The 18106-nt window shown below is 39.7% G+C and overlaps 1 protein-coding gene across 2 annotated transcripts in view; it reads right to left on the reverse strand.

Annotated features, from left to right (window-relative positions):
* Positions 1-7964: 7964 nt before the first annotated feature.
* The window catches only part of CNOT6 (CCR4-NOT transcription complex subunit 6), a 30627-nt gene continuing 20485 nt past the window's right edge, over positions 7965-18106 (reverse strand). The window contains exons 5-12 of one of the 2 annotated variants that reach the window (XM_085237031.1): positions 17805-17894; positions 17633-17701; positions 16390-16547; positions 15724-15878; positions 14950-15104; positions 14229-14459; positions 12730-12932; positions 7965-12069 (exon numbers count right to left, since the gene is read on the reverse strand). In XM_085237031.1, the coding sequence (XP_085093157.1) occupies positions 11857-12069; positions 12730-12932; positions 14229-14459; positions 14950-15104; positions 15724-15878; positions 16390-16547; positions 17633-17701; positions 17805-17894 (1274 nt within the window). In that variant the 3' untranslated portion in view covers positions 7965-11856. Of the gene's footprint in view, positions 12070-12729; positions 12933-14228; positions 14460-14949; positions 15105-15723; positions 15879-16389; positions 16548-17632; positions 17702-17789; positions 17895-18106 lie in introns of both variants that reach the window. The other variant, XM_085237029.1, reaches the window with a different exon arrangement.

The following is an 18106-nucleotide window of genomic DNA, read 5'->3' on the forward strand; positions in this document are numbered from 1 at the left end:
TCAGCTCTCTCTGTTCTTGCAGGCCCATGAGCGACCTTTCAGGTGCAATCCTCAAACTTTCCCAGCGGAGCTCCCTAGAAACCTAAAACTCTCGGGGGGGAGGAAGCTTTGGAGTGCAGCAAAGGGAGACACAGACAAGCTCAGATAGTGTTGGCATCCAAATCCCACCTGTAGCTTTCAGTCTCAGCTTTCATAACCGGTTCACAGGCAATCTGTAGGCTAACATAAAAATTCATTCATGTGGTTGTGCAGACTTTTACTGCTGCAAGCAATGAAGGCACTTCGACACAGAAAACCATGACTAAAACTAGAAAACCAGAGACAGAGAGGCAGAAACAAAGCTGTCCCCTTCTTTTCTCATCAATGCGACAGGCAGCCCTAAGTGAATTCAACAGAATTAGCACAGAGAAGCAGCAGCAAAAGAAAGGGAGGGCCGTAAAGGACAACAGTTACCATCAGCTCAGAGCAAGGATGAGGAAGTAACAGCTTTGAGAGCCTGGCTAATGTTATTTGGTTATCAGTACAGCGCAGAACAGCCACAGCACTCCAAGGAGCTAATGCACTGCAGGTAAGGTCTCTCTGCAGATAGAAAGACTGCACTGATCAGAAACTAAGACATGAACCAATGCAATGTGTTTAGAAACAGAAAAGCGTCAGGAATGCATTTGTCCTAAAGAGAGGACAGAATGGCAAGATGGGAAATGGAGAAGGTCCATGCAGGAGGCCCTTGTGTGAAGTCAACAAAGCCAGATTCAGTTTAAATGAGAGTACTAGTGTAGTATAGTATAACACAGTAGTAGTGTAAAAGCAGCTTTTTTAAAGAAAGAAAAAAGATCAAAATCTTAAAGCTTTGGGCCTAGTTCAGGGGAATCAGATCCAAGGCTGAGGTGAGATATGGGGTCCCTCTACCTAGGTTAGCAGCTGTGTGGATTGTGCATCAAGCTTTCCCCTTGCCCTGAAATGCCACAGTTGGGCCAAATGCTCACTGAGAATGTTTTTAGCTAACTTTGAGCCTCTATAAATGGAGAGTAATGATAAATGGTGTACAACTGTACAAACTGTACAAACTGCATTTAGTGACTAAGGAGGAATCTCTTAGCTTTGAAAAAAAAAAAAAAAAAAAAAAAAAAAAAAGCCTTGTATGTCCCATCAGCAACGTGATTAATGGCCAAGAGTTTTGCATCTGCAGCAATAACTACAAGCATAAAAGAGATCCAAAACAACAGCCAAATGCATGCACAGATGAAAGGAGCAGGGTAGCCTCTCTGTCTGATGGCAGCAGGAGGCAGTGCTACATCTGTCACTGCACTATCAGTGACAACAGGCTACATCCTGCAGTATCCAGGCAGAGGCCTCCTGCTCCTACCTCAGATATACCAACTCAAAAAGCACAAGCCTGCAGTCTTGTGTTAGACGATTTTTTAGGCTTAGCTCTTTGCTTTGCTCACCACAGCCCCTATTTTTTTTTGTGGCTGGCATCAAAATCACAGCTGATAGCAGCAATGAACCCTGAAACACCACATCTTGGTCTCATGGCCTTTTCCCATGCTTTGGGCTTCTCAAGAGTAACTGAATTTGCCTGACACAAGATAGAGCTGATGCAAAATACACATTGTGTAAATTCACATCCAGTGTCCCTGGCAATCGCAACCTTCCTGGAAATAAAGCTCCTGGAGGCAGCACTTCCAGGAACTGTTGCAAAGAGCTGTAGAAAACCCAGGCATTTTTGGAATATCATCTGGTTGCTACATAACATCTGACCAAAAGCCATCTAAAACCAAAGGGAGCCTGTAAGTGCTTTGGAATGGGTTCATAATGGGGACAATTTTCTGCTGCAATTAAAGCACAGATTTCTATTAGCAGCTGATGAGGGAAATGAAGTTATTAGCTTATTCACTTGCATGCATTAGCATTTTGTCAATCGTTTCTTCTCTTTGTTTTTAAGCTACTCATGCCGAAAGGCCCTCGGCCTGCCGTGAGCTCAGCGAGGGCTGTGCAGCCTGGCAGTCAAGCAAAGTGGGAGCCAGCAGGAAGACTGCCACAGCGAGTTTGGTGCTGGACTGTGACTACACGAATCATTTGAGTTCAGTTGAATGTTTTTTTTTTGTTTGTTTTGCTTTTCCTTGGTGACAGGAACATGGGAGAGCAGACTGGTTTATACTGGAGGTACTGAGCTACAATGTCCATTCCCTCCACCTCACCCAACAGAACACTGCCTCACAGCTCAACTCTGAGAAAGGCCTTTGGAATCATAAGATCATAGAACCACTGAGGACGGAAAAGACCCCTCAGATCATCTCGTCCAACTGCCCACCTACCACCATTACCCTCTGACCACATCTCTCAGTGCCACAGCTCTGTGTCAGTGGAACACCTCCAGAGGCGGTGACCCCAACATGTGCTGGGCAGCCTGACCACTCTTTTGAAGAAGAAATTTTAACTGTTATCCAAAGTTTAACCTCCTCAGATACTGCTGAGGACCAGATGAGGGTGAAGGAGGCCCAGCCCGGCCCCACAGGCCCCAGGACACAGCCACGAGGCCACAAGCACAGCCTGCTCCTGAGGTGAGGGGCAGCCCAACATGGCGGCTGCTGCTCCTCAGAGCTGCTTTGTCTGCACACAGCACCGCAGGAAGAGCCAAAGGCATTTGATTCCCAGGGACAGGCCGTGCCCTGCCTGCTGCTGTGCAGGGGCTGCTCCTGGAGGCAGTCGCTGAGGGAACGTCAGAGAGACAAAACTCAGCAGGAAAAAAAAAAAAAAATCTACAGGATTAGACAGCCCTGTGATCAGGAACATTTGTGCTTTGTTAACTGGGTCAAAGAAATACTGGAGATGTTCAGCACTGTGCTTGCCTGAAGGGCTGAGCTGGTACTGTCTGGATTTAGAGGAGATTCCTCCCTAGCTACCACCCCCAACAGCAGGCTCCATCACAAGGCCTCATCCCTTCCCTTATGAAAACCCAGCGCCACTCTGCAGTGCAGTGGGAGATGCCTCACAGCCCTGTGCATGGGGTTTGCAGAGAGCACACAGCATTGCCCACTCTGCACCAGGGGTCTGTTTTTAAGCCAAAGTAAAACACTGCATCCTTACATGGTTTTCCTGTCTGGCAGAATTGCCTTGTCAGATTCAGCTCCCTGCTCCAAGAAGGGAGATGTAAGAGAACAGGCTGCTGCTTAACATCTTGGTTGAAGAATCAAACTTATCAATTTACAGAAGAGACTATTTCTACATCAAAAATCATAGCCTGTGGGAAAAGTCACTACAATTGTTCAGCAGCATTTGCAGCCGAAGTCCAACAGGCTCCTTTGCCCCTGCGGGTGTAAATGCAGCAGAGAAACTTCTACCTCCTCTCCTAAGCTGTGAGCATGGCTGTAGCTGATCAGTAGCTGCAACTGCTCAGACTCTGCAGCGATTTTAATCCAGAAGAGGAACCCAAAGGCCCAAGGTCCCAACCAAAGGCAACCAGCAAGGTGCCAAGAGGGCCCACCACATGCAGCAGTACTGCTGTGCTCGGGGTGAGCTGTACTCTCGAATCCAGGCTTCAGCTCAGAGATGTTTGCTGTTCTCAAAACTTACGCTGGCTAAAACTGCGTATGAAAATATTTTCCATGAGGCCACAAAGACGCTATGTTCTTATTTTGAAACCAATGATTGCTATGTAACTGGAGAAACAAGCTGGTGGTGCAGAATTTAGCTTCTTTTCCTGGTTAAAGCCTATGTTATTACTCCAGGTGAAACTTTCACTGCTAGCCTCTTACACTCTGCTGGCAAACCCTTCTGTTCTCCTTTAGTATAAATCAAAAATGACCTACACAGACAGCACCAAGCCCCAGGGCCAGAGAACCCACTGCCTACCTGTATGGGAACTGCTGAATCACAGCCTGAACCTCTGATTAATCACCTGAGGCCAGCAATGAGTCAGCCCTGCGAGCACAGGTGAAGGCAATTCACCTGTGCTGCTGGAAGGGGTGGAGCCTGGCTCCACCTCTCCTATACCCATTTAAGAGCTGACTGCCAGGGAGGAAGGATCTCTTTCTGGAGATTCCTCCTTTGGAGTTTCACAGTGAGCCCAGGACACAGGTAAGCACTCTATCTATTCTCTTTTTGTATAATTTTGTATATTATACAAAGCTTAGCTAAACTCTTTGGTATATTTCATAATTATAACATCTGTATATTCATCAATTATACACTACCACATCTCTTAACATCACTTCTGAGTGCCAAGGTAACAATGTGGTGTTTCATAAATACCATCCCATTTTCTTCTGCACATTTCATGAGCTGAATATGGTTGCTATTTGAGCACTGACCTGGGTTGCAACAAGAAGCCTCCTGTTGCAGGATTTAGGGAACATAGGGATGCTGCCTCCTGCCAGGACAGAAATTGCTAAGTCACTCTTGGCTTCTGGCTCAAATGAAGCATGACCTAAAGTACATCCCTTCTACAGGCATCATTAACTAAACTGATTATTCAACAATGACACTACAAACTAGAACACCAGGTGGGGTAATATCTGACCAACAAAAACAAAACCATCTCCTTGCAGCCCACTGCAAATGGTATCAGGTAGAAAGGAAAACATGGCTGCATTTAAATGCATTCCCGTTCAGAGGATGCCCATTGCCTTTGAAAGGAATGAGATCAACTGCTGCCACAAATCAAAGAAGCAAATCTTCCCCACCAAGGTCCACTCCAAAATGAAGGATGCATATTGCAAAATTGCACCGTGTTCTCCTTTTGACTTCCTATCTGCTGCAACTCCTGGCACCCTGCTCCACAGCAGCTTCTAGCAGCTTATTTCAACTCCCTCTCACTTCCACAGAAAACACAGACCTGTGTTCTCTATGGATCAGGTAACAGAGCAGGCTGAGCTGGGGAGTGCAGCACAATCTGCTCTGCAGCACTGACACCCACGACCTTCCATGAGTTATGGCTTTTTTTTGAGTTATTTTTGTGCTCTAGAGAGTGGGAACAACTCTTAGGGGAAGAGGAGGATTTGTAAGATCAGCCAGACCTACAAGAAGCAACACTTAGAACAAGATTAGTGGCAATGGCTCTAATCTTCCAGACAGCAAAGAACCGTGCTGCAGACAGGAGAGCATGTGCTACTGCTGCTGCCCTGGGCATGTTCCTTCTCTTTATTCATTGCATAGTTCCTGCAATATGTAAGTAATACAAAGACCCATGTAACAACACAGCTGGCTGGCTGCTGGCACTTATGTAACTGGATGGGACCACAGTTCAACACCCTCAAATGTGAAAGCTTAATTAAATGGCACTGACATGCCAAAGGCTCAGAACTGCGTCCAACGAGGAATATAAACACCACAGCAGCAACTCAGCAGACTCTGAATTCCTGTTTTTGGTGCCACAACTTCTGCACACACACTCACCCTATCTGTTGGGTTTTTGTGGGTTCAAATGCAGTTTGCAAGCCAAGCACATCTGACTCGCTCTTCTCATTGAGCACTGCATGGCACTTTTTGCTGAATATAGCTGCTATTATTTACTGGCAGCATGTGCTCCCAGTGACCTCTGAGAGCACAATCCTGGCAACAAGAACATGGTTCTTCACATCCAAACACCACAACTGATGGGTGATGCTCCCTATATGCCAGCTGGAACCGGAGCACATCACCACAGAGCCCAGAACACTGCAGATGACAGCTAACTGAGAAAGAAAGGTCTGAGCTTGCCTGGCGTTCAACATGTTTGCAACAACAGCCCAACCATAGGATATCACATTGCCAGACATGACGTGAAGCAGGATGCTTTCCCTGACTACGCATTCCCTCTGCCCACGAGAAATCTAAAAATATTTTACGTAAGTTATCTGTTTCTCCCATTCCAGTGGCTTACAGTCGGTGATCAAAGGTCAGAAACAGCAGCACAGACTTTCCCCCAGCTGACCTTTTTCTCTGTGCTTTCCTATGCTGGGCTGAGCAAACCTATTGACCAGGTTGGTTCAGGGGTTAAGTCTCAGTGTCCCTGGCCAAAACACAGACTACTAACTGCTCTGCTTCTTTTTTAAAGAAGAAAAAAAAGAAATAAAACTAATAAGAGCAGCCTCTGAAGAGCCACCAATACCATCAGCTACTGCAGTGCCATTAACTCACTACTCTGACCCAGAAGCAGCAGCCTGTACTCTGAATGCTCTTTGTAACTAGAGATGGAGGAAAAAAGGAAGAAAAAAGCATCCCATCAAAAATTAGAACTTAAACCCTTGTGGCCATTAAAACCCAATAGTTTTTATTTTAAGTAATGTATGTTTATTACAATAAACACAAAGCATTTCTGTAATAAATGAATGCTATCCACAGACATGCTCAGAAGATTTAACTAGAACATAGCTTCCTATCTTTTTAAAACTGGAAATATATGAGAATACTGGGCTTATTTTGGAAAAAGAAAATATTCAAACACACCAAAGGTCCCCACTGCTTTGTTAACTTTACTACTTTCCATGCAGAGTAGGTGAATGATTAGTGAATGAACAATTAGTGCCTCTGGTTAGGAGGGCAAGATGAAAAGCAAGAATAAAACTCACCCTTCAAGGATGTAAGATTTTTCCATATTCTTGTCCTTCACACTTACCTTGTTCTCACATTCTTTGCCTTCCCTCACCCAGATCAACTCCAGATATTTTAAGACATCACCACCCACGGCAGAGTTCACCTGCACCATTTTGGAAAGTTCACACCATAAAATAAGTCTGTACTCTCTCTGAAGAGCTGGTGCACATGAGGCAGTAACTCAGAGTCTGGCCGGATTTGGCACTCCATTGTGTTAAAATAACTGTAGTTAAAGTAGGTCTTTTTAATTCCCATCACAGCAGCTGTATTTATAAAACCAGTATTAAATTGACATGGACGTTAACAAACCAACTGAAAAATCTTAGTTCCTAGGCCTGAATTTCTGCACAAACTCTAAAGAATAATTCCACAAGCCCCACTTTCTGGGTGCAGCTCTCAAACATGCCTGTGCCTCCCTGTGCTGCATGCACCATCTAGTGGCAAGACAGCAAACGTGTGGGTGAGAATTTTAAATACAAAGAGAAATCATTGCAGAAAACTCTAATGGACTCACAGTTCTGTTAAGGACTTACAGCTGCTTCTCAACTCTACATTTAAAAAAAATACAAACAGGTCAGTACTCTGAGGTGTGTGGCACTCATAGGAACACTGAACAAGGCCATTTATGTCAAAAGCAGGGCCAGCAGAGAGTACGAGCTCTGAAATGACGCAGGAGTGCCTGTGAGATGTCTGTGCTTCAGTGCTTTACACAGCAAAGATATTTTGTTTTCTGCAGTTAGTGAGGGAATGTCACAGAAAACAACACACCACACTTCTGGCCACTGAAGCCTTTGTGGCCTTTAAAACCTGCATACAGTCTGATGCAGGAGAAAATACATGAACTAAGGACACAAGTTACCTTGAATCTCATTCTGAAAAGAAAGATAAAATAAATCTTCACTTTGTTCCTCTTCTGCAGTACATTAATGAAAAGAGGAACCTCTGAATTCCTTCCTGTTGCCAGATCCCAAGTTTGACTTGGGCTTTCTGGGGTAGGAAGGAGATGGGTTACAGAGCAAACCCATGGCTCCTGCACTGCCACACAACCCCCCCTTACTGTGATGGCCAGAGGATGGTCAGATATGAAGACACAGAGCTGCAGTCTAATCTGGTCAGAAGGTAACAGGCTTCATAATTTGTTTGGACACGTTTTTCACAAAGTCTGGAGGCACTGTTAACCACTTATTGATTCTGCAATCCAAGCCCAATTGATTCAAAGTTTTTTGGTCCTCAGTTCTACGGAGTACAGGAAAGGCTTCCCAGGATTATCTGATTTGCTTACTTGCTTCCATGTTACCCTTGGCATCCTTCATTTACTTTGGCTACACATGTACCTCGAGAAAAAGCTTTCAGAACTAAGTTAAAATATGAATTAGACTTCAAGAAGGTTTGAAACAGATATTGGATTTATTGGTCAGCTATGAGTAGGAAAATACATTGGTAAGGAAAAAGAAGACCCTGTATATAAATATAATACTAACTAGTTAAAATTTGACCAAGAAGAAAGTTCCACTGAAGAGAACAGTAAAAGCCCTTGTTTACCATCAGACCATATTCAGTTTCCCATTAATCTTATTGAAGAGCTGCCTATAGACAAATGCAACATTCTTTGAGCTTAGTGCAGATAATGTGCTGGTTTTTGTTACATGAATGGTAAACAAGAGTTAGTCCAGTGCATTACACGTTATACAGAAGTACTGTGAATAAAGACTAAGATATTCTATTTTAGACACTACTTAAACATACCAAGACACTTAAGTGTTACAAATTTATGCAACCAAAGGAAAAGAATAGCAGTTAACATACTAAAAAAATACTGTGACCGGCTGGATGAGAAAGGCTTGCTACTTATGCAGTTAACTGATTATTACTATTTTTAAAGTTTTACAGTGTAATTAGTCGCCGTTTCCAATGACATCGTAATCGTTTTGTCTTTAATACAGGTTTTAGCTTGTGGCTGAAAAAGCAAACAATAACCTAAGTCTGCTCAAGAAAACCAAAACCAACCAAACAAAACCACAAAACACCCGAACTTGAGAGACTTGCTAAAGTTACACCAAAGATGCCTACGTACAACGTTCTAAACAAACTCAGTTTTGTCCAAGTGTTGGCCAAATTTAAAGCTAAAAGGACAAAATAATTACAAAATGCACTGACACTGACTTACGTGCCTTCCCCTTCCACCCCTCCCAATTGATGTCATTCTAAAGATGTAGCTTGTGGATTCACCTTGTAATCAATCTCGTAATCAATTCTCTTAGCTAAAGGTATGCTCAATTTAACATTTTGATTCCCAGAATTCTTTGCAAATGCAAATACAAGTAGACAAGATATGGTTGACCGTATTTTAAGTGGAAAAAAGCCTGCTCAAACCTCAACAAATCCCACTGATGTTCTGTGGCTTTCGCAGTACGTGCTTTTACAACAGGAACACTGAAGGTACATTATGGCAACACCCAAATCCACCTCCAATAAAATACTGCAAATAATCATTTTAAGTCAAAAACTATGAAGCAAATGTTTTGATTGTGTGAAGACATGGTTTATTGCCTTATTCTATGCTATAGCTGGAAATTGAGACTTTTGAGTTACATTTGTTTGATGTACGAATGTATTTTCTTTAGTTTATCTCAGCTCCGTTTTGGTGCCTTCTGTTCTTTCCCTGCATTCAAAGTATTTCTCATTCCCTCCTCTCTCGAGTGACCACTGTAGTCCAGTTAAAACCCAGTGAAGTCAAAGGAGTGCCTTAAATGTATTCAGTGGGTCATTAGTTGGGATCTGATAGACTAGTACAAAAGCTGAAGGAAATGGTTACTTAAATGGACCCTTAAGACTGCCAGGTGACTGAACAGGGACAGCTGTCTCTCCAAAAGCACAACGGGCCACATTTTAATGATGTAATAATTTCAAACATGTTTAAGACTAAGAAATATAGGAGAACACATACTGGATAAAGCTCAAACCTTTTCAATCTAACAAGTGCACTCAAGCTCCAGCATCTATTAAAGTAAATTATCCCCCCTCTAAGAAATACAAAATGAGTAAGTGCTTCCCTTCCCCTTCTGTAAAGCTTTCTGGACTCAATACACAATCCAGATCCTCAGAAAAGAAAAACAGTTTGCTCAGTTGGACGAGCTAAATCCACTCGTCCTCACTGGAAATTGTCATGATGTACATTACCAAGACATCATTAAGGAAACATGAGTAAAACACTTTTTATTCACACTTTACAAAAAAAAAAAATAATAATAATAATAACCAACAAAAAAAACAAAACAAAAAAAAGAAACCAGAAAAGAAATAACACTAAGCATTAAGTCTACTACAGCAATACTACCAGCATTTCAATGTACTGATTATAAACTGGACGTGTTTGGTGTTTTCACAACTAAAACAAAATAACCCCAAGAGATCAGGTCCCAGACAAGGATTCAAGATCAGAATTTCTTCTACTGCAATTTAAAAATGTACATTTCACACATCCGAACTGTTTGTCACGTTCACTTTCAGCTTAAAACAGAACGGTCTGAGCACACTTATGTGCTCACTAATTTTTAATAAAATTTTGAATCATTATTACCAATCCACTCTGCCATATACATAAAAATTCTTAATATTTAGAAAGTTCTCTTAATGCTCAGTGTCCTTTTGCTTCCCTGCCCGCAGCTGAAACAAAAGCTGTTTAAGATCAAGCTTTCTATCTCCATTTATTTTCTTTTTTACATTGATTATTTATGTTGTATTAGTTTAAGGAGGTGATAACGTCTCTCTTTTAGAATACAAATACACAAGTTAAATTTGTAAGCTTTTATATACTTGGCTTCGTGACACAAATGGCACTGAGGGTACACAATAACTTTAGTCTTGACACTTTAAAAATAAGACTTGGTCACTTTAAAAATGATCTGAAGAATTGTCTTTGGGACCTGTTTTGAAAACGCGTTTCTTTTTACACTGCTCCATCAATAGAAAACATAAGGGTTTTATTTTCTTCGTCAAGGAATTATACTCTGAAACTGAGGAACACACTCAAACTAAGGAGAATTCACATGATAATTCTTAGTGGGAAACAGAGCACTGTGCAATGAGACTGAAAGAAGCAGTGCATGGGTGTTAGAAGCTAGAAACTGTGTACCCATAACCCGAACATGTTCAGAGTGTGATACCCAATGCTTCACAAAGGAAAAAAAGAAGATGCCACAGCTTATACAAAAGTATCTTCATAAAATTTTCACAAGTGTTAACGTTATTTAAAAAAATAAAAGAGGATGCACAGGCTCTCTCTGCATGCACAGGCAGTGCTAGTTGAGAACAAATTTAAGCAGGCACAGTGGAGATAGGACAGGTATTAAAACAGAAACAAGGAAGCTATACACAAGTATCCCTACATTTTACTTCAAAAGTTAGAGATGAGAAAAATATCTGAGAGTATACACATCTGCAATAACTTTCAATGCATACAGGTCTACTTATATTCACTGCTTAGCTTATATGTTCTGTGAGAACTCCATGCTTTTCTCTTTTTTAAAAATCAGAGATCGATAGAATGTATTTAGTCCTCTGTAAGATACTGAGATTTTATAGATTTGGATTTTAAAAGCAACGTTCTCAATTGAACATAAGAAGTAGTACAAAAGGGCTAACAAAACCCTAACAGTGCAAATCGTTAGCAGAGAAAACCTGTGTCAACCTCTTTTACGAGCTGGCCTTTATAACACATGAAAACAGATAAAAATTTAGCCTTAGTTTACAATACAATCATTTTCCAAATCTGATTTTCTTTTTTAAAGTACAAAATTTCATAAATCAGGTTTTCTGTTGTTCATATACAATCAATAAAGGCTAAATTCAAATTCTATATTTTACAAACAAGTCTGAAAAAGGAGGGAGTGAAGTACGGAAGAATGTTCTGTGGATGTTCCTACTGGCCTCAAAAAAGTAGTGCTACAGATAACTGTGCAAAGAGAATATACTGTATAACAATTCCCTATTTCAAGGCATGAAAATGTCATGTTGGATAAAAGAAACAGGAAGGTTAACTGCAATCTATTAAAGAAAGGTGCAAATGCACCGATCGCTGTCGACAGTATACAAAGTATAGTGGGCTCAGAATTATGTCTGTTGATAGCACCTGGCTTTTACTATGTCTTTAGCAAATAATTAGATTTAAGATTAAGATCATTAAGAAAAAAAATCCCTGTTGGCCATACCTCACTCCTCTATATTCAGATTTTACAATTGTACAGGTTTGATTGAGGTTACCCTCTAAAATGTACTTAACTACCTCCTGCCAGGGAGATGGATTCCATTTACAGGAGGCAGGAAAGGCAGCAAAAGCTCCAGTTGTGCAAAAAGTGAGAAGTGGTCAGAAGGGATGAGTGGATGTGGACAACCACTTATATTGTTCTCTATTAACCAATGATGATCCAAAGGTCCAAGAATGCCAAGTATGTTTAGCTGAGGTTTAGAATAGAAGATGTAGTCAATAATACCCTAAAACAAGAAGGGAAATAGCATTATTAGTACATTATCTTTACCCGAGTTATTTTGCTAAACAGAAGGTGAATTCAGTATTAGGAATAACTGCCATGCTATCATTCCCTCACTGTAGTTTATCTTCAATTTAGGAAACTTCCATTTCCTGTCCTGTGAGCAGTCCAGTACAGATTAGAGAAACGAGTGAAAATTCTACCCCACGTCACTCCTGCTCTCTTTTTGGAGGTTTCAATTTCTATTCTCCTACAGAGCTTCAAAATCAGAGAAGTGTAATTTGAAGAAGAACAGAGCCATCTTTCTTTTCCAGCAGTAGCATGGATTATTTCCTTGAAATCGGCAGCTTAACTGTCCAAATTCCACTATTTCATTTAGTTTAGATTACTAGAATACATCATCTTATTTCCAGGGAAGGATAACAATGCCCATTTTCTGCAGAACTACTATAATACTAATGTGAGAAAGGAAAACTTGATTTCTAGGAGATGGAAGTTTTAGGCGTTCTGTTTGCTAAGTGCTTTAATTGTTTTAAATGAACTTGGTAAACTTACTGTTAGCTACCTAAACATTAACTTCTTTGTTAAACAATTAACTAACTGGATTTCCACTAATAAAACTTGAAGACGGAAAATTTTTTCAAAGCAACTGCAAAGTCCTTACCTTGAAGTCAAATGTGTAATTTGTATAAGGCATTAGACCATTCTCATAGGCACTCTTCAACTTGAAACCATGTGTAATTCTTCCATTTGTTGTTCCATTTTTTCCATTGCAACTGAAGTTAGTAAGACTTTCATTGTATCTCAGTTCCTTAAAATCTTTGTGGTTTGTTTCCACTCCACCAGTGCTCAAGTATTCAACAACACCTATTAGGAGAGGCAGATACACAATAAGGTATTAACAAGCATTCAGCAAGTGTGCATGGATTACTTTGAGCTGTATGTGCAATTTTCTGCTTTATATAAGCACACACAATATAGTCAGCAGTTGATCTTGAAGAGATATTGTGAGACAGTGTCTTTGTGTTTCAAGAGCAAATGCCACCTAGAACAAAGACTGATTCATTGATTAGAAAAAAAAAAAACAAAATTAAATAGAACAGACTGTCTTGAGAGGGCTGGGGAAGATAAAAGAGATGGAAGTAAAATTCCATAGGTGCTTGGTAGGCCACTTCTTTTCATGTTCACACACAAATCTCAGCTTTCGACACTGCTTGGCTAAAATGACTCTAGAAATCCAAGAGGCTACAAAGCAGAACAGATTCTGTCTGGAAAAGAATTAAAAAAAAAAAATCTATGATTGTGCCTCTTAATTTCAGAACAGCTGTGTTAGGGTTCAGGATTTAAAAGAAGTGACAAAGTGTTCTGAAGGCACAATCAGACATGAACTGCCCACTGCAGTAAGCACCAGCAATACTTGCCCTCTTTGCATCGCAGAGAATCCCTTTTCCAGCACTGCTAAGCAATAGCATCATGTTAGGGTTGATAGCAATGGCTAAGACGTTGCCAAGTAGAGGCCAAAAGGAAAGTGGAGTAGGGATGGAGATAACTATATGTAGTAATCAACAATAAGAAAGAAGATGGCTCTCAAATCCACCACTCAAATTGGGTACCTGAGAAAGAGTCAAGAAGGGCTAAACTGAATCTGCTCTTTTCTTGAATTCTATAGTTTGCTACAGTCAAAGAAATCTGCACATTATTGAGGAGCATTGAAGAACTCTTTTCTCATTGGAGATGTATTGAGTTTTAGAAGTCCTAAAACATTTAAGCAGCAGAAAACGATTGGTTGCAACTTTAAAGAGAAGAACATGTATTTTCACACTTAAAACCAATCGTAAAAAACAACCCACAGTTCTCTGCAGCACAGTAACATTGACAGTTATTTTGGAAGACATTTTCTTCTTTTCCAGTCCTGTATTTTAAGACAACAATCAAAATGATTCTGGAAAAAAAACAAAAATTGAGCTATAGTACTACAAGGCAATAAAAGTCACTCACAAAAGAAGCAGTTCCATCTCTTTATTTTCACTTTCAGAGCTTGTAATATCAAACAATATATTCCCTGGGTTAAAAATCCCTTTAAAAATTGAGACCTTAGCATCTGGATTGTTCCACACCTGAAATAGTCTGAAAAAAGAATAACAACAGGAATAGTGCTCTTACCAGAGTCAGGCAGAGAATTGAGATCGGCGCACAGTACAAGCGGAATGGTTCCAAGTTCCCCTGCAACACCAGGCTTGAGACTACGAGAAGCTTTATCAATAATGTTCTTTACCTCGGATAGGAACATCATAGTCTGAACCAGCTTCACATCAGAATAATCTGGGTCCCAATGCATATGTGCATTAGCAACAAGAACGAGCTGCTTTTCCATCCCCAGGTGTGGCTTTCCAGCTAAAATTTAAAATTAAACATTTACCTTGCATAGTCAGCAACAGAAAATACAATCATCTCTAACTGTGTTCAATTTTAAACAAGATGTTTAAGGGGAGAAAAAAAAACACCAGCTGTTTGAAAAGAATTACTAGCATTTAGCTTAAGAAGGCTACACAACTCCTCTTGTAACTACTAAGTGCTACGTGGATTAGTTGATTCTAAGCGTGAGGAATAATTTAACATCAACTCATTCTCTGATACCTTCATGCATCTCCAAGCAGAATCCCTCAAACTGTAGAATATTCTTTTTTTTTTTTTTCAGCACAGTTACAGTAAAAAGGAGATTGGATTTAACAGATGAATGTAAGTTTAAACACTGTATGCCAGAGAAATTTATTTCCAAAGAGGATTTGAGAAAAAGATGTATGGTTCAAGTGATGAGACAATTGGCTTTTTGTTTGTTTTCATTGATAAAATACAGTGCATTCAAAAACTAAACAGCACTTACATGACATTTCTATCAATTCTTTTCGCAGTTCTAACAACACAGCAACTCCAATGTTATCTTTTGTCATAACTCTGTTCAGCATAGCTTCTGAGCCTTCTGAGTTTGCCATAGCCAGTTGATTGAACTCAACGGTATGTTTCTGAACCAAAGTAAATCTGAAAGAGGAACATCATATCCGCTTTCTTCAGTAGACAGTTACCAAAGGAAATGTTATAGATAAATTCCCCTCTTAATTAAAGCTCAAACACATTTACGATAAGAAAGCCTCAGACCATCCTATGAGTTCATAAAAGTCATTAACTGAAATCAAAAGGATACTGTTCTCCTAGTTATTTTTACGATAGTATTCTGATTTTAATGAAAACATTTATTCTGTAAAAAGGAGGAGGACCTACTGAAAGAGCGCTTCATTTTGATTCTGCATAAGATTCTAGCTCGAACTTGCAAGTTTAATAGCAACTAAATAATTGCTTGAGGCATCGTTGTGGACACAGAGGAATGGAAGCAGGAGAAGGACGGAAGGAAAGCTATGACCATTGCTTGCAGTCTTAATTCAGTTTTTGAGATTTTTATTTTTTTAAATAAGAATTAAAATGCAAATGTCTTTAATGCCTAATGGCTGTATTTGAAGCGTAATTTAGTGAACTCCTGACTTGTTAATACCAAACAGCTACAACAGGGGTGAGCAATGCCAAGTTATTTTGACTTTAGAATCACTCAAGAAATTGTGTGAAAAAGAGCAAGACACAAAGCTTTATGAATCAAATCACTTACTTTTCTGTTTTGAAAAATATTGCACAACCATCAACATGTTTTCTTTCCTGTTCTGACATTGTCCTAGCTCTAGATTTCGGACTGAAGAATCCATTATAACCACGTTCTTTCAATTCTACCAGGAAGAAACTGTAGTACTGCTCAGTTTCAACCTCCTATAAAATCAGAACACAGCACACCATGAATCTACTATTACCAAAACACACAAGGCTGATATTATTTAGACTCTTCAGAAGTGTAAATCAGTTCCAAATTAGATTTAAGGAAAAAAAACACATAAGAATTAAGTACACTGGAGAATACAAATTTGAGAGCAATATTCATATTTTAAGAAGAAAATATAAATGAATTTCTGTAATCCCCAGAGTTATGATTATCCTAAGCCTTTTATTTGAAAACGTGTCAATTATACCCTCACGTGCACACACAAAGACACCCCTACATACATTTCTTTGATCAGCAGCTGCTGGTTCACATTCCAACTGCGTGGGCTGAAAAGCATTCTTTTGATGTCAAACAGCAAATACTGCTCTGAACACCACTTCTTTTTTTCCTTTTATTTTTAGAGCGTTTTGAAAACATACCATTTACAGCAAGCATATTTAATACAGAGAAACAAGCATGTGAGAATTGAAAGGGAAAAAGAAATTATAGAATATCTTTTACCTGAAGACTGATGATGTCAGCATTGCAGCTCAGGATTTCCTGCATAATGGCTTTTTTTCTGTACTCCCAGTTCAATGCCCAAGATGGACAGTAGCCATACAACTGCCGGGTAGCGTATTTATCACAAAGCACGTTGTAACACATGACAGAGAACAAGGCTGCAGAACAATAATGTTAGTTACATACTGATAGACTAACAACAAAAAACCATACAATTATCTTCTCTTTTGTCTTCTGCGGGGTTATGAATTGATGCTTCATTTGCTTCAACCAAAACGCAGCACCTGCACTGTAAAAGCATCTTTCAGTCCTTCCAGGAGGATAAATTACCTCCAGGTTGGGATTTCTGGCAGCCGTTTACTAACGTGTACTTAGAAACCAAAAATCAAAACAACTCTTCATAAGGTTAATGCAATATACAGCAGAAAAATGTACTTTAAGTGGTGCATTACTGGGAAAAGCTTGACAAAGGAGTTTCAAACGGATTTCAGATAATCTACTTGAGGACTTTACGTACCTTAGGATAGCTAGTGAATTTATCCTAATTTGTACCACCAACTGTAACAGATCCACATAATTTCAGAGATTCACAGTTAGGGCAAGGAAGCCTTCCCACAAAACACAAGTATAGGTAAAATAAAAACACAATTTTATTTCCATTTCAAAAACTTTACATGAAAAGAAAAATCTACTTCTCAGCATTAATTTGGAATGGGAGGGATATAATGAGACATTCTGGGGCAAGATTACAGGTAACCCAGCAGCATAATATTTGGTTTTGTTTCATAAAAAAAGTTGCATTTTAATAAATAGAAAAGGCTTTATTTTAAACAATTCATGCAGAAGAAATTAGTAAACAAATACAACCTGAGACCAAATAGCAAGAAAGCGTGGAGTCAGATGACACACAGGGAACTTCAAAGAAAAATCTTTACCTTTCAGAGGCATTATGATCGTGGTCTTCAATTTTTTATTCTTCCACAAATGCTCAATTAAGCCTGTTACAATTCAACTAACTCACTCACTTTGGACAGTAATTTCAGTTTCTGTGAAGAGTATGCTAATTAAAAGGAAATTAGAATTGGAAGCAGAGGTTCTAGGTAGGATGGGACTGCTACAACTAACTGGCTGTCAGCACTGGGCAGACGACTGGTTAATTTAAGCATGAAAGATTTTAGTAGCAGATCATAGAGATCAACATTTGATATAAAACGAATAAAAATTTCTTGAAGCACTACAGTACCTGTTGGTCTGGTACGGTCTGGTTCTTGTAACATAATCCAAGACCTTGGAGGTGGTTGTTCTGTTGAGACTATGGAAATATTTTAAAGTAGAGACAAAAGTGATAATCACATTTATTTTACACAGCAGGAATAGATCTTTTAAGAATGATCACTTACTTCTTTTTGCAGTACCTGCCAAATTATCAAGCAAATAGTTCAGTAGCCTTCGCGTCCCATCTGGTTCCTGATAAAGGTTCAGAATGTCCTGTGTGAGTGGATTTCCTGCAAACACATTTACACAAAAGCTGAATGAAGGATACAGAACTAGTATGAATTTACTTATCAGTTAAGGATACTAAATCTATTATCTAACAAGCTTCAAAGTTCAGGTATTCAACCCCACAAAACACTGCTAATGTAGCCTGTTACTGAAACAAGCACCTTATCCGATTCCTGCACAAGCAACAGAAAGCTTCTCGCTCTGCAGAAAGAGG

The sequence above is a fragment of the Meleagris gallopavo genome, chromosome 15 (assembly GCF_905368555.1).
Source record: "Meleagris gallopavo chromosome 15, MGAL_WU_HG_1.1, whole genome shotgun sequence".
Taxonomy (NCBI): domain Eukaryota; kingdom Metazoa; phylum Chordata; class Aves; order Galliformes; family Phasianidae; genus Meleagris; species Meleagris gallopavo.